Source organism: Cebus imitator, unplaced genomic scaffold (assembly GCF_001604975.1).
Source record: "Cebus imitator isolate Cc_AM_T3 unplaced genomic scaffold, Cebus_imitator-1.0 Scaffold291, whole genome shotgun sequence".
Classification (NCBI taxonomy): Eukaryota; Metazoa; Chordata; class Mammalia; order Primates; family Cebidae; genus Cebus; species Cebus imitator.
Window position 1 is genome coordinate 4,036,592 of NW_016107606.1, and position 15,619 is coordinate 4,052,210.

Below are 15,619 nucleotides of genomic sequence, written 5' to 3' on the forward strand. Positions count from 1 at the left end.
TCACAGTTAAGTATTGTCATTTATATATCTTTAACAAAAGATAAAATACAAAACAGATACAACAATGTCAGCCTTTATGTGGAACCACCCTGTTTAGGTAGGAATATGAAAATTTTTTGCATTCTTAAAGTAAGAATTAAGTCTACTTGCACTGCTGTTTAATTTCATACCAATCTAAAGCTAGAAACCACGTATATCCAAAGTGCTTTTGATTCAGTTACTCTCACACTACCATTTCTGAGATTCTGACTTAATGCAGTATCCTACAGGTGGTTTTTGGTAGTTTAGAAAAGCCAGTGAGCTGTTAAAAGTTAATATATTTGCCGGGTGTTGTGGCTCACGCCTGTAATCCCAGCACTTTGGGAGGCTGATGCAGGCGCATCATGAGATCAGGAGATCGAGACGATCCTGGCTAACATGATGAAACCCTGTCTCTACTAAAAAATACAAAAATTAGCTGGGTGTGGTGGCACATGCCTATAATCCCAGCTACTTGGGAGGCTGAGGCGGGAGAATCGCTTGAACCTGGGAGGCGGAGATTGCAGTGAGCCAAGATTGTGCCACTGTACTGCAGCCTGGCAACCGTGAGACTCTGTCTCAACAAGAAAAAAAAAGTTGATATACTCATGTCAGAGGTTTTGTTAGGCTGTTTTCACTGATTCCACTGTGTCAGTATTATCTTTACAATGTTCCGAGAAGAGGCTTCAGGATCATAGCAATCTATTACTAATATCCCTACAAAGCTATTCTTTTAATTCTTTGAAGAAACCAACTTTAGGTTTTTTTTTTTTTTTCTTTTACAAATTTTACAAAGTAACACCTCCTGACTATAAATATTAGGATATTCTACAATTAAAAAAATCTAATACTCATGATTGTTAAATAAAGGCAATCACAAGGAAAACAAATAGTATTGTAAACCATATCTATGATAAAGGAAAGGATTTCTGCATCTAAAGGCTTATGTCCAGAATGGTAAAAGACCTACTGATCAGTCAGTATTAACCCAAAGATGAGAAAATAGTTGTTTTCCATTCAATTAGTCTACTCCAGAGGCCAAGGAGAGAGAATCATTTGCCCAAGACTGCATGCAGTGTGTTATGATCATGTCTGTGAAAAGCCACTGCTCTCTAGCCTGGGAAACATAGCAAGATCCTATTTCTAAAAAAAAATAAGAAATAAAAATAAATGTAGTCATAGAGTTGCTAGTAATTATTTTAAAAAAATGGAGCCCCTTTTTTCTCAAAACCAAAGTATGCTAATACTAAATATAGGGCACAAAAATTGAAGCAATAAAGTTTGAAGCTTAATAAATGTAGAGAAGGAGACATTCTTAATAGGTAGAGAGCCAAGGCCTCTTTCTACATGACTCTAATAAAACTAGAAATAAAATCTTAATTGAATTTTAAATTCTATTCCCAAAAGCAGACTTCATGTGCCTCTTCTTTTTGTTCCTTCAGTATGGAAAGGAGTGAACTTACTGTGAGACATCTGAAAGATTTATTAAAGCGAGGCAGCAAGAAGAGTAGACAAGGATTTTTCTGTCTACAATCATCAACAAGAAGCTGAATCTTCTTGTTGAATGTATCAGCTGTATCTATCTTGGATGGTCTTCTGACTAGTTACTGCTGCCCAAGGAAAGAGGCCATGGGATCATCTGGTCTCTGACGTTTCATTCTGTAGGCCTCCATTTCCTCTTCAGTAGGTTCCCGAGTTTCATACATGCTATTGTAAGGCCGCTTCCTCTCATCAATCTGCATGGTCTCCTTGACATGAAGAAGGCGGGCCTCCTCTGCATTCAGTGCCTACAGTGAGAGGAATAAAATGCATATCACAGCTCTACATCAGATCTCTTTTCTCCACAAGTGGCAGAGTACCAAAAGACTCCACTGAATATGAACTGCTCTATCAAAAACCCAGATTGCCTGAAAGAGCTTTGGAGTCAGCCCTTCCACTGTTAAGCTACAACTGATCACTATTTGGTTCATATGACATTTTTATAGAGCACAAAACATTCTATAACATTTTTAATTAATGTTGAAGAAATTTTATTTAATAACAAAAATTAAATGAGGTTCACTTTACTGATATAAGCTCACAAATGATACTTCTGGTAGAGACTACAATTGTGACTTTTCTCAAAGACTTGCTGAAACTTATATATTATGGAGCTAGAAGGGAATTCTTTGTGGTCAACATGACAGTAACTCTAAAAATGCTTTATAAAGCATATTTCTTCTGTCCATTAGTCATAATATTAAGCACTCCAAGAAGAAGGCAGTACCTACACCCCACAATATCTCCATTAATATGACTTGGGCAAATCACTCAGACTCTAGGCTTGTTTCATCATTTTAAAAATGCATTTGGAGACAGAGCTAGATCATAGGCCATTATAAATAAAGGCGTTCACAAATAATACTGGCCAGGAGTGGTGGCTTACACCTGCAATCCCAGCACTTTGGGAGGATGAGGTCGGTGGTTCACCTGAGCTCAGAAGTTTGAGACCAGTCTAGGCAACATGGTGAAATCCTGTCTCTATAAAAAAATACAGAAATTAGCCAGGCACAGTGGCATGTTCCTGTAGTCCTAGCTACTCAGGACACTGAGGCAGGAGAGTTGCGTGAGCCCAGGAGGTGGAGGTTACAGTGAGCTGAGATTGTGCCTTTGCACTCCAGCCTGGGTAACAGGGCAAGACCCTATCTCAAAAAAATAAAAACAACCCAAAAAACAAAGAATATTGTTACTTGTCAGTTTTACTATTTAGGCTTCGCAAATTACCTTTTTCAATTTTTCATGCTTCTTTTCTTCATCATCACTATCTGAACTGCTCTTTCGATGCTTCTTCTTTTTCTTTTTCTTCTTCTTCTTTTCTTCTTTTAGTTTTTCTTGATGCAGCTGAAAGGGAGGATTGAAATACAGTGTTATTAATGTGAAAACTAAGCTTGGGTGCACTACGGGAGGCTGAGGCATAAGAATCACTTGAACCCAGGAGTGGAGGTTGCAGTGGGTTCAGATCGTGCCACTGCAAAAGAGCTTGGGTGACAGAGTGAGACTGTCTCAAAATAAAAGAAAAAAGCTCTGGTGCAAGTTTTAAAGCCCCGACTCCAGGACAAATGATTATCAACTTACCTCCATGAGAGTTTGAGGTTTTTTCACAGATTCTTCCCCAGTTACATCATTTATAATACATTCCTCAGAATTCTGTGGTGAAAAAAACATGTAATTTGAGTTGAGTAATAGTTACTAATCATATAAGAAAAAGTTAAGATTTGCAACATGAGACAGTATGTTTTAGTTTGACTTACGAGCTTTGTTTTATACCTTTAAGAACCAAAGACTATTACTTACAGCAATCTCCTTTCCAGCTTCTCCAGTGCAATAGGAATACTTGAAAAAAGAGTGACAGCATTTGTATCCCCATCGGCCTTCTTTCCAGTACGATCCCCAGATATGCTGCAGAGAGAGAAATTACTTAAAAAGGAAGCTGAAATTAGAAACTTCTGTATACTGTTGATAGGAGTATAAAATAATATAGCCCTTTAAAGGTAATTTGGGAGAAAAATTATGGGGATTCAAGGCTGGCTAACAGGGAGAAGGTAGTCTGACCTGAAGTGTGAGAAGCAGGTGCTGTAGTTACAAAGCTCTTAAATTCTATTCCCAAAAGCCTATAAAAAATTTAGAATATCTGATTTCTCTTGAAAAATTAAGGACTGGGAAATTCTGGGCCTACATAATCACTTGGCAATAATCAGCTATTGCCGAACAGTGGATGCCCCTATTAGATAAGGCTTGTGAGGCTGGGTGCAGTGGCTCACACCTGTAATCCCAGCACTTTGGGAAACCAAGGCAGGAGGATTATGAGGTCAGGAGTTCAAAACCAGCCTGACCAACATGGTGAAACCCTGTCTCTACTAAAAATACAAAAATTAGCTGGGCGTAGTGGTGTGTGCCTGTAATCCCAGCTACTTGGGAGGCTGAGGCAGGAGAATCGCTTTAGGAAGGGAGGCGGAGGTTGCAGTGAGCCGAGACTGTGCCACTGTACTCCGGCCCAGGCCACAGAGGGAGACTCTGTCTTTAAAAAAAAAAAAAAAAAAAAAAAAAAGATAGGGCTGTGCTCTCCAGTATGTACAATTTGCCTGGCTTACTTCACTTATAAAAAAAAAAAAAAAAGAAGACAACAGAGAGCAACACACTGGACCCCCAAAAAAGAGACACAAGCGGAGAATGGATACAAGAAAAAAACAAAAAACAACAATAAACCACTGAACACGCCCGCAAAACAATGAGAAAATAGAGGAATCAACAAATAGGCCAGACAAAATAATTAACAAATAACCAAGCAAGCCAAGAAACCGAAATTCCAATTAAAAAAAAAAAAAGGGAAAAAAAAAAAAAGTCAATAACACTACTAGGAACCAGTCAATACAGAATATGAGACAATTCACAAATGAATTGCCCTGATCTGTTAAATGGTCACTGTCAGGAAAATGAAGAGATAAACTCTAGAAAAGAGATACAATAATAACCAAATAATGATCAAAATAAATTTGAAATGGATTCTGACTAAAACAAAAAATAGGTGTTAAAGGCATTTTTCTGTATACTTTGAAAAATGTGATTAATGACTGGATATTAGATGATATTGTAGAATTAATGTTAATTTTCTAAAGTGTAATAATGTCAATGTGGTTATATAGAAGAAAATCCTCATTTTTAAGGAGGTATGTGATACAGCATTTATGGATAAAATGTCATATATAATTTCCAAATGTTTCAGTGAAATAAATGTATAAACTATGTGTATGTATGTGTATTTTACATATATATGTAAAACAGTGTGCATATGCACACATACAACTAGACAAAGCATATAAGGCAATATGTTAAAAATTTTGGAATTCAGTTAATGAGTATATAGATGAACACAGTATTTCTTCAAAATTCTTCTATTTTTGAAAAAATTCCATGAAGCAGAGGTAAATTTTTTTTTTTAAAAGCATAGAGCATAGAAATGGTTAGTTAATAAAACTGTAAAGGAAAAATGCAATACAGAGCAAAACAAACAAGAACACAAAATTGTTCCAGTTTAGCACATACTGTGTGATTGTGGATCTTCACATCCTCCTCATACTTAGAGCAGGCAACAGCCCGCTCCTGTCCTTTGATGACTGTCCCATGTCTTGAGTACTCCACATAGTCTTCAGTCTGGGCTAAAAGCAATTCAGCTGGAGGGGCATCCAAGTGTTCTTGGCCACCATACTAAAAGGACAATGGACATTCTTCAATACATTTTACACCCTGATTTGCATTTAAATTTCCAGGAGAATATTTATTCCTAATCAGAAAGAAAGGGAACACTCTCTACTGGGTTTTGTTGTAGAAAGCACAGTAGGGAAAAAAAAAGCCACCAATCTTTTCAGAGGCAAATAGATATCTCAGTTGCTATGCATCTGTTGAGTCTAGTAAGTTACAAGATGGCCATAAATTCCCCTTATCCTTGCATGCATGCCCTTTTGCCACATGGCTTTGCTGTTCTTCCCATGAAGAGACAAGTCTTTCTCTATCCCTTGAATCTGGGCTTGGCCATATTACTTGCTTTGACCGATGGGAAGTAGGCAAATGTGACCCAAGCAAAGGCACTTATGTACTACAGCACACTTTTTGCTGCCACTCTCTAGAACTCTGAGAATGCCATTTAAATAAGCTGTGCTACCCTACTAGAGGATGAAAGACCACATTGGGTGGCGATAAGCTGTCCCAGAAGAGGTCCCCTTAGGACAATTAGCCCGTTAATTGCTAAACACCAGAGTGAGGCCATCTTAGTTCATCATTGAACCTCAGCTGAGCAAGCCCAGACCAGGAGACCCGGCCGACTATGAGAAATAATAAATGTTTATTTTAAGCTACTAAGATTTGAGGTAGTTTGTTTTGCCGCAAAAGCTGATATAAAAATTGTATATCCTCTGACTAAGACAAAGGAAGAAAAGGACTCTTCTTCATGGATTAAGAGGGATTCTCTTTGCATTATTTTCCAAATGTAAAACTAATGCTTATTAAAGAGTAACTTCTCTGTAACAGAAGTTGTTCTTCAGCATTTTGGTCAAAATTACCTTTTCCAGGATGCTTTCTTTCTGCTGTTCTTTGAAATCTTCTTTTTTGACTTTGAAGGACTTATACAACAGCTCTAGCTTTGTAGGATCTGCCTGTAGATGCACTTCAGATCCCTTGTCATAGGCTTCCCATGCAAACACTAGAGTAATTCAAAACATTTTAATGAATTGCCAGCTATCTTATTGTATGCTTCTTGAAAACAAGCTTTAAAAAACATTCCCAAACATCTCATGAGCTAATATAAAATGCCTTGACATACAGCAAATACTTACACTGTGTCTGAGCCATTGAAATGGTATCTCCTGTGTACCTAACAAAGTTATCTCCAGCATAACTCACTCTGTAAATACAAGTAAAAAAATGTTTCAGAGATTGATTTAAGGAAAATTAGTTTGTAAAACTGAATCTGAATTAAAATGACCACCATCTATGGTCAGGTCAGAAAACAATTAACTTTCCCTCATCTTGAAATCTCTACATTTAACTTGATACTTACTCATCTGGATTCTTTCCTGCATTGGCATAAGGATTCTCTCTCATCGCTCTAGTTTTTGGATCATAGTAGGCAGAATTTGGATCTAAATTCCTCAAATACTAAAAAAAAAAAAAATTTAAAGAATAAATTAATGTTTACTCACAGGAATTTCAGCAGACTAGCTGGAGGAGTTGAACATAATCAATTAAATGTGTGTATACATTTCTGGGATACAGGTGAAGAGAAAAACAGAATGAAACCTTATCTTAGAATGACTCTGACTATATTATCCATATGCTACCCAGAGTAGATAAAATTTAGGCTGAGAAGACAAATATTTTTCAAATATGTATGTTAACAAGACGTACTTTTGCAATATCTTCTCGAATCCTGAGATTCCGGACAGTAATTCGTCTCTTGGAGTCAAAATTCTGTCCAGGCATGTCAATATCATCTGCATATTTATCTTCATCCTCATCTTCACTATTATGATCCTTTTCCTAAAAAGAGGGGGGAAAATAAAGTAAGAAGAAAGCAGCGTGTAGGTTTCTTTTTTCCACCTTTAACCAAACCCTTATTTACTTGTGTTCTTTAAAAGCTGTTAGTATTATTTATTATTAGTCATCAGAAATTTAAAAACTTAACATATACTCAGAGACAGCAAATATGTATTACCGTCTGAGAATTTGGTTCCTCTTCTCCCCACTGGTGTTTTGGAGAATTCTGTATCATGAAAGAAGAAAAAGAATTCATGATTTCATTCTACTTAATCCAATTAACACTTAAAAAACATAGTTAAGACAATAAAACTTAATTCTAACTAAACAAACGCTCACATTTCTCAGTTGTAATGAGCACACAAATTTACGTGTGCCATTGTGAATAATTTTATTAGACTGTCTATAAAGCCAGCAACTTTCAAGAGAATTTTAATTGATACAGGATTACAACCACAGAACAGTAAAAGGAAGATTAAGATGACCAGAGTACCCAATAGATATAATTTCTAAATGTGTTAGTCTTCAGACATATCAGATTTATTAAACCTTCCAGTTTCCTACTAAGTCCAAAAAGAAAATGTTACTGGGTTCATGTGATCAACATCTTCAGAGCCAAAGTGAAGTCTGGGCAATGAAAAAAATCTACAAGTGACACAATACTGTAATTTAAGGAGAGGCCAAACTCCTTGTCACAAGGATACACTTTTCTTCACTAGCAATTGGTCAGAATAGTTTCTAACTCCACAGAATGCCTATAAAAACATGGTCAGTATTTCACCATGTCCCTTTACAAAGGCTTCAAAGGTTAAAAAAACTTAAGGATACATTATAGCATTAGTGAGGAGATGTTGAAATACATATATATATATATATATATATATATATATATATATGGTATATAGATGGAAGCATAAGTCTGCATAGCTTTTCTGAATAATGGCTAAGTGATATGTCATAAAAATTTTACAAATATAAACTCACTTAAAAATTTAGGAAATATAAACTCACTGAAATACACTTCTAGAAGGTTATCCTAGTATTGTCAATTATATAAACATGTAAAAATGTGATGCGCAGTGCTGTGTATGTGCAATGTTTTTTCAAAACACTGGAAAAAAAATCAAATTAATAGATCACTGGTTGTATAATTTATTGCACTCAATGGAAGGCTGAACGACCATTAAAAGTAATTCTATCCAAGGTGCAGAAAAGTATGAATCATTTCCTAACTTTGTTGAATAAAAAAAGGGGAGGGGAGAGAAAGATGGGAATAACAGTGTACATTTGTATTTGTGTTTTATTCAAGAAACTCTGAAAGGAGACACACACACACACACACACACACACAAAAGAGTTGGGCCAGTATTAGGGTGGATAGAAACAGGCATGGAGAGACTTCACTGTGTATCTCCTTAAATTGTTTTAATTTTTGAACCATGTGAATTTATACAAAAATAAATGATGCTATAGGTATAAATATAGTCAGAAAACAAGTTCTCACTGTATTCTATGTTGTTAAAAAAAGAGAAGGTAATAAACGGATATATAAAGAATAATCCATTTAAGAAACATCTGGTATTCTGGCACACATAAACAAGTATATGTGGATAAGAGAGACCTGGAAAGGCCTACTTCAAAATGTTCATAGTTTAACACAGGGGCTTATTTTCTTTTTTATATAATGTTCCAATTTTTTTCACTTAATACGTGTTACTTTCAAAATCAGAAATGTAAATGTTTTGTACATAATAATATTTTTGAGTTCCCACTATTTGCTAGTTCAACAAAGGACATTTACATACATTTCTATAGTGATAGCTAAGTCTCTAAATCTACTATATGTCGTTTGTTGTAATATCCAAGCATCCAAGTGGGCAAGAATCATTAGGCCCTTACATACATAAAGTATCCTTACTGGGGAAATAAATTACACTATGTTTACAACAGACAATATATTAGAACAAAAGAAACAGGCCCCTTTCTTTTCCCAAAGTTAGTAATAAATAAAAATAATCATGACAATAATAGCTACTAATTACCCAGTGCTTACTATGTGGTATGTCTATAAGCTTCCTGGGAATAGGTGTTGTTGTCTCTTTTTCAGACACACTAAACTGAGGCTCACAGACACAAATTCACTTTTCTAAGAGGATGTTAGCTAGGCTGGTCTCGAACTCCTGATCTCAGATAATCCATCGGCCTTGGCCTCTCAAAGTGCTGGGATTATAGGTATGAGGCACCATGCCCGGCCAGAGATGGATTTTAAATACCTATCTAGTAACTTATGCTGATAATTTGCCTGATAGGTTACCTTAGTAACCTGGTAACTGCTTACTTGGTAATTATTTCAAGTTCTGTTTGCTTTGTTAACTCATACATGGTAAGAGTCCCTTTTAGAAATTTAAACTCAAACACTATAAATGTTTACTAATTATTTGTGCCTAGATTTGTTAAAAAGAAACTTGACAACTCTAATATGCATAATATATTTACTCTATTAAGTTGACAAAGATTTCAAAAAAAGAAAAATTGGCTACAATAGTCCTTTCATTCATATAAAAAATGTTTTGCCCAGTTATAAAACTGATACATATTCACTGAAGAAAGTGCAGAAAATACTAAAGAAAAAGGATAGGAAAAAAAATTCATAAATTCCACATTAAATAAAAACTAGTGTTCTGGTCTTTCTGTGTGACAATATTATGCTATTTTTGTCATGTATCATTCAAATCAAGTGTTAACCAGTGTTGTTAACAAAGTCTTGAGAAATGCCATTTTAAGAGATAAGCAGCATTATACCATGCAGATGCACTTAGCTAATTCCAAATTCCTGGATATTTAAGCTATTCCAATTTCTTTACTACTGTAAAAAATGCTGTACCATCTTTATGCATCATGATTTTTCTGAACTCTAGAAAATTCTTTAGGATGGATAGATCTAATAATTTAATTTGAAAAAGTAAGTGTGTATGTCTGTGTGTGTGTGTCTAAATAGAAATAGTGGCATTATTGTTCCCAAATTGACTGCATCAATTTATATTACTATAAACTGTATATAAAGTATCAGTTTTATTTTTTCCCTCAATAGCATTTCTCTCTTCCTCTCTAACTGAAGATCTATAAAATGAATTATTTCAATTTCCATTTCTTTGTTTAAAAGAGTTTTAACTTTTTAAAATTGATTTTATTGATCATTTCCATTACTTACAGCCTGTTCCACTAATTTTCCTGAGGCTAATTCCTCTTGGAGTTTCTGGGCTTTCAATGTTCGTTTTGCCTTTAAAAGAAAAAAAAAAAAAAAAAAAGAAAGAAAAAGGAAACATTTACATTTCACTTACAACATTCAAATTGTCACTTACATTTTTATATATTTAAAATAAGTAACTTTAAATTAACTCATTTCAGGAACGGTCACTGAACAAACCCATCTCTTTGGGATTCCTTGTAGCCCTAGACTTACTACTTTATAAAGAACAGGAATTACAAACTGTTTGAATCAGGCATTAATGTAAACTGAACCAAATGGCATCAGTGGTAAATTGCAGAGAGCAAGCCCTGATGAAAACAATTGTCACGTAACTGTAGATGACTGACTCTTACCAGGCAGGCATGGGGTTACCACATATATTACAGTGTTCAAGAAAAGGTGAAATACAGATTTTTATATGAAATCTGATAATTTAAAAATGATATCTCTAATTTTTTTTTAAAAAAGCAGTGTGACTATGGCTTCAAAGAAGTAAGGGTGAACAGGTGAAATCATAACAGTAAAAACTGAAGTTGGGTTAAAATAAAATTTTCTGAAATGAATTATCCATTTCCCTTCTACTGCTTCCAAATGCTATGTGAGGTAACTATGATACAGGTTCAAGGACAAGCTATAGCCTGGGGGCCATACATTTCTAACCTCAAAAAACCAAAAGCTTTGGACGCTAATCTGTCCTCATGCTTCCAATATCTGCTGCTACCTAAGTCAGGGAGTAAAGGACAATATAAGAATCAAAGGAGAAGAAACTGCTGGCCAATATGGTTAGCACACTATTTCCTCTATTCAACATTACAATTACAAAGGTAGCCTATACAGTAGTACTACTACTATTATTAAAAATGCTACCACTTTTAAAGTGCTTCAAGGTTTGAAATACAGAGCTGCTAAATTAGATAATACAGCAAAAGGATGATTCTTCAAAAACAGCAGGAAAGCAAGGAATTTTGCTCACCAGATCAACTTTGGCGTACTCTTCAACAATTTTCATGTGTTCTTCTGGATTGTAGCCATTCCACCGATCCCTCTTCCCATCATAGTCAAACATCAGTTGAGGCTGGACATGTTCATCTGGAGCTATATTAGTACCTGTAAATTTGGCTCCAACTCGCCTAGGTCTCTAAAAAGAGTGTAAGATTTAATCTTTTCCTAAGTGTTTATGGCCCAAAGGGAAACTTTATACAACTGTTACAGAGCAGGCATGAATATATCATGGGACTTTATGACCTATTCAATTATCAGTCTTACAGCAAAAAATTTTGTTGGTGTTGAACCAATTCTACTCAAATTAATTTTTAACTTGTACCTAAATATAGGTGACCTCAGAAAAATTGAAGTAAGCTCTCTGACAAAGAAAAAAGAAAGACTCTGACAACAGTTTTCAAAATTCTCCAGGTGACCTTACCTCAAAGCAGTCTTTCTTTTTGTGTGTCATTGCCCCACAATTTTCACACGCTCCTTTGCGGTACTTAGTAATTATGGAATTCTATAAATATACATAAAGAAAAACAAAGAAAATGTCTTAACCAAGTAAGTTAGAAATAACTGTGGCTCTCATTACTATTTTGTCTAGTGAAATGAAATGATTTCTTTGTTAAAAGGAAAACGAGTTAGAGTCTCCACACATTTATAAATATGATAGTTTGCTTCAGGAGTATAAAATTTACATAAGAAGTACAAAGATAAAGTAGTAATGCACTGTGAATTTCAATACCAGATAAAGGGTTATATTATCTGTTTCTACCTTAAATAGCATTGCATTTAAAGTTCCTACATTAAGTTCTTAAACTCTCCATATCAATGAAGATATACACAGGTTGCCTGCATACCTCTTTTACACCCCTCTTGTACCATTCCCCAGATGAGCTGAATTGCTTTTGTTTCTCTGGTTGTGGTCTCTGGTGTTTTAAAGTAGGTCTTTTTGAAGGATCAATATACCATGGCACTGAAGAAATATACTGAGGAATATGGGGGTTGATGTCTCTGTAATCAAATTAAAAACAAATTTTAAGAATAAAGTTGGAAAATAATCAGTATTATAGTTACGAAGGTAGTTTATACAAAATCTAAGAATAGAAATATTGTAGTGGGGGGAAGAGCATATGGTTGCTATCTCTATACTATAATAAAGAATAATTAAAAATAAAGAAATAATTTTATAGTGAAAATATTTCCAACTTAGAAACTAAGAATAGTGATATAACTGCAGGGGGAGAAGAGAGGAAAGAAAATAGAGATGTGTGTTAGTAATCTAAATCTTCTGTCACAAGAAGCTTTGGTTCAAATAATGTCTATAGTTAAGATAACTGGGTAGGTATTATTATTTAGAGATGTGAAGGTAACAACCAGAAAAACTCAAACTAGAAAGATTTAACAGCAGTCACTTCTGTAGAGCAGGTCAGGGGTGGGAAGGGTGAAAACGGACTGTTGCTATTCATTATAAGCCCTTCAACATAATTTAATTATTAAACCATATGCACGAGTTTGATAAATAATAAAAACAAAAATGACATACATGATGAAGATAGGTTCCTCTCAAACAAAAGGATGAAAAATTAATAAACTAAGTGGACATGAATTTGAATTTTGAATGAACAGATCATACAAAAAATTAAGTACTTACTTTCCTTCTTCATCAACTTCTGCAGGAGCATTACCCAATTTTCGCTGTTCTTCTAGCTCCTTCTTCTTTCTCCAGTCCTCTCTGGTCATCTTCTTTGGTTCTTCCAAACTTATTTCTTTGGACCCCGCTAGGGGTGCAGCATTAACTGCATCTACAACTGTGGCTGACATGGTTACCTGGCCTCCTCTAAGAAAAGAAGTCAAATTTACAGTAAAAAGTATGCCTACATGAGTTCACTCAAACTACTAAAAATACATCCTAATAATATAGACTGTTTCGTATGTTCTTTTTTCCCCTGATAGTATGTGTAAGGAAGGGTCTCTTTTCCCTCCTCAAGGTCTCTATATACTGTTAGCACTGTTTCTCCAACACCTCCAATTTACAGATGGAGAGAGATACATATGTGTATTTAAAATTTCACAGGACTCTTTTTCTCATATATATCCTGAATCCCTTGGTCTCAAACTTTTCTAACACAGTAACTCCGAACGAGAAAAAAGAGTGTCCTATCTTTGTACCCCTTTAAGAAAGAACATCTCAAGTGTTACCTATATTCAGTCTCCATTTCCTCATCTTCTACTTTCATCCTCACTCAAACTTAGCCCCCCACTCCCAAATATTCAAAAGAAAAGAGTTACATTAAGTCATTAAGGACCATTGTGCTAAATCCAATGGACATTTTTCAGTTCTGTACCTTCCCTTTTTACATATTATTTCTTGACTTCCCTGACACTACATTCTCTTGGTTTTTCTTTTCTTTTCTTTTTTTTTTTTTGGAGACAGAGTCTCACTCTGTCACCCAGGCTAGAGTGCAATGGCGTGATCTCGGCTCACTGCAACCTCCACCTCCCAGGTTCAAGCAATTCTTCTGCCTCAGGCTCCTGAGTAGCTGGGATTACAAGTGCCCAACCACACCTGGCTAATTTTTTTTTCGTATTTTTTGTAGTGACGGAGTTTCACTGTGTTGGCCAGGCTGGTCTCAACTCCTGACCTCAGGCAATCTGCCCACCTTGGCCTCCCAAAGTGGTGGGACTACAGGCGTGAGCCAACGTGCCAGGCCCTCTTGGTTTTTCTTGTACCTCTCTTTTCATTAAATTTTGCCCAGTTATTTCATGTTGGATTCCTCAAGGCTCAGTCAGCAACTTTTAAACCACTCTAAACTCCCACTAATGGACAAGCTCATTTACTTCTAAGGTTTCAATGGTCACAATACACCACTGTTGGCTCTCCAACTAATTTTTCTATAAAACAAAAAATAATAAAGGAACAATTTACTTTTCTATTCAAGACTTTTCATCTGAGCTTCAGATATATATATATCCAATTGCTTACTTGACATCTCCACTTAGAGGTCAGAGACCTTTAAATTCAATACATCTTAATTCAATCTCATGACCTTCCTTTTGAAATCTAATCTTCTACTGTTCTCCCTATCTTAATGAAAGACAACACCATCCGTCCCTTTACATTAAGTGCTTCAGCTTATTGCTACATCTATTTAATCACTAAGAACCGTTATTTTCACTTTTTGAATATCATTCAAATGCATCTAGTTCTTTCCATTCTTACTGCTACCACCCTAGTGTAAGTTATTACTTTTTCCTACTTACTGGTCTCCTCTGATTTCCTCCAATCAATTCTCCACATTGCAGACAGTATTAATTTTTCAAAACACAAATCTGATCATATCATATCTATTATGGTTTGGCTCTGTGTCCCCACCCAAATCTCATCTTGAATTGTACTCCCATAATTCCCAAGTGTTGCGGGACCGTCCTGGTGAGAGATAATTGAATCACAGCAGCAGTTCTGCCCATACTGTTCTTCTGGTAGTGAATGAGTTTCACGAGCTCTGATGGTTTGATAAGAGGAAACCCATTTTTCTTGGCTCTCATTCTCTCTTGCTGTCCCCATGTTAGAAGTGCCTTTCACCATGATTGTGAGGCCTCCCCAGTCATGTGGAACTCTAAGTCCAACAAACTTCTTTCTTTTGTAAATTGCCCAGTCTCGGGTACATCTTCATTGGCAACATGAAAATGGACTAATACAATGTCCTACTGCCCAAGCTTAAATCCTCCAATGCAGTACCATCCAAAAAGTCAATACAGCACCATTTAAAAGAAATACAATGCTAGTCCCATATGTGATTTTATGTTTTCCAGTAGTCACATTAAAAAAGTAAAAAGAAATAGGTAACGTTACAAGATTTTATTTAACCTAATATACAACATATTATAATTGCAAATTTGAATTAGAAAAAATTCTGTCTTTAAAAGTTGATATGGGTTTTACACTTATTTGGACTAGCCACATTTCCAGTCTCAATAACCACAAGTGGCTAATAACTATCATAATGAATAGTGACAACTGGGCATGGTGGCTCACACCTGTAATCCCAGCACTTTGGGGGGCCGAGGTGGGTGGATTACCTGAGGTCAGGAGTTTGAGACCAGCCTGACCAAAACGGCAAAACCCTGTCTCTACTAAAAATACAAAAATTAGCCGGGCGTGGTGGCACGCATCTGTAATCCCAGCTACTCAGGGGGCTGGGACCGGAGAATCACTTGAACCCAGGAGGTGGAGGTTGCAGTGAACTGAGATCGCATCATTGCACTCCAGCCTGGGCAATAGACCAAGACTAC

The 15,619-nt window shown here is 35.7% G+C and overlaps 1 protein-coding gene across 2 annotated transcripts in view; it reads right to left on the minus strand.

Annotated features, from left to right (window-relative positions):
• Window positions 1-1,440: 1,440 nt before the first annotated feature.
• Window positions 1,441-15,619, minus strand: part of SLU7 (SLU7 homolog, splicing factor) — a 16,687-nt gene continuing 2,508 nt past the window's right edge. For both annotated transcript variants that reach the window (XM_017502117.2, XM_017502118.1), the window contains 15 exons: window positions 12,978-13,163; window positions 12,184-12,337; window positions 11,760-11,840; window positions 11,310-11,474; window positions 10,298-10,366; window positions 7,265-7,312; window positions 6,958-7,089; window positions 6,611-6,708; window positions 6,387-6,454; window positions 6,114-6,253; window positions 5,101-5,262; window positions 3,352-3,456; window positions 3,133-3,204; window positions 2,782-2,898; window positions 1,441-1,805 (listed from right to left, as the gene is read on the minus strand). In XM_017502117.2, coding sequence (XP_017357606.1) covers window positions 1,623-1,805; window positions 2,782-2,898; window positions 3,133-3,204; window positions 3,352-3,456; window positions 5,101-5,262; window positions 6,114-6,253; window positions 6,387-6,454; window positions 6,611-6,708; window positions 6,958-7,089; window positions 7,265-7,312; window positions 10,298-10,366; window positions 11,310-11,474; window positions 11,760-11,840; window positions 12,184-12,337; window positions 12,978-13,147 — 1,764 coding nt within the window. In that variant the 5' untranslated portion in view covers window positions 13,148-13,163 and the 3' untranslated portion in view covers window positions 1,441-1,622. The remainder of the gene's footprint in view (window positions 1,806-2,781; window positions 2,899-3,132; window positions 3,205-3,351; window positions 3,457-5,100; window positions 5,263-6,113; window positions 6,254-6,386; window positions 6,455-6,610; window positions 6,709-6,957; window positions 7,090-7,264; window positions 7,313-10,297; window positions 10,367-11,309; window positions 11,475-11,759; window positions 11,841-12,183; window positions 12,338-12,977; window positions 13,164-15,619) is intronic.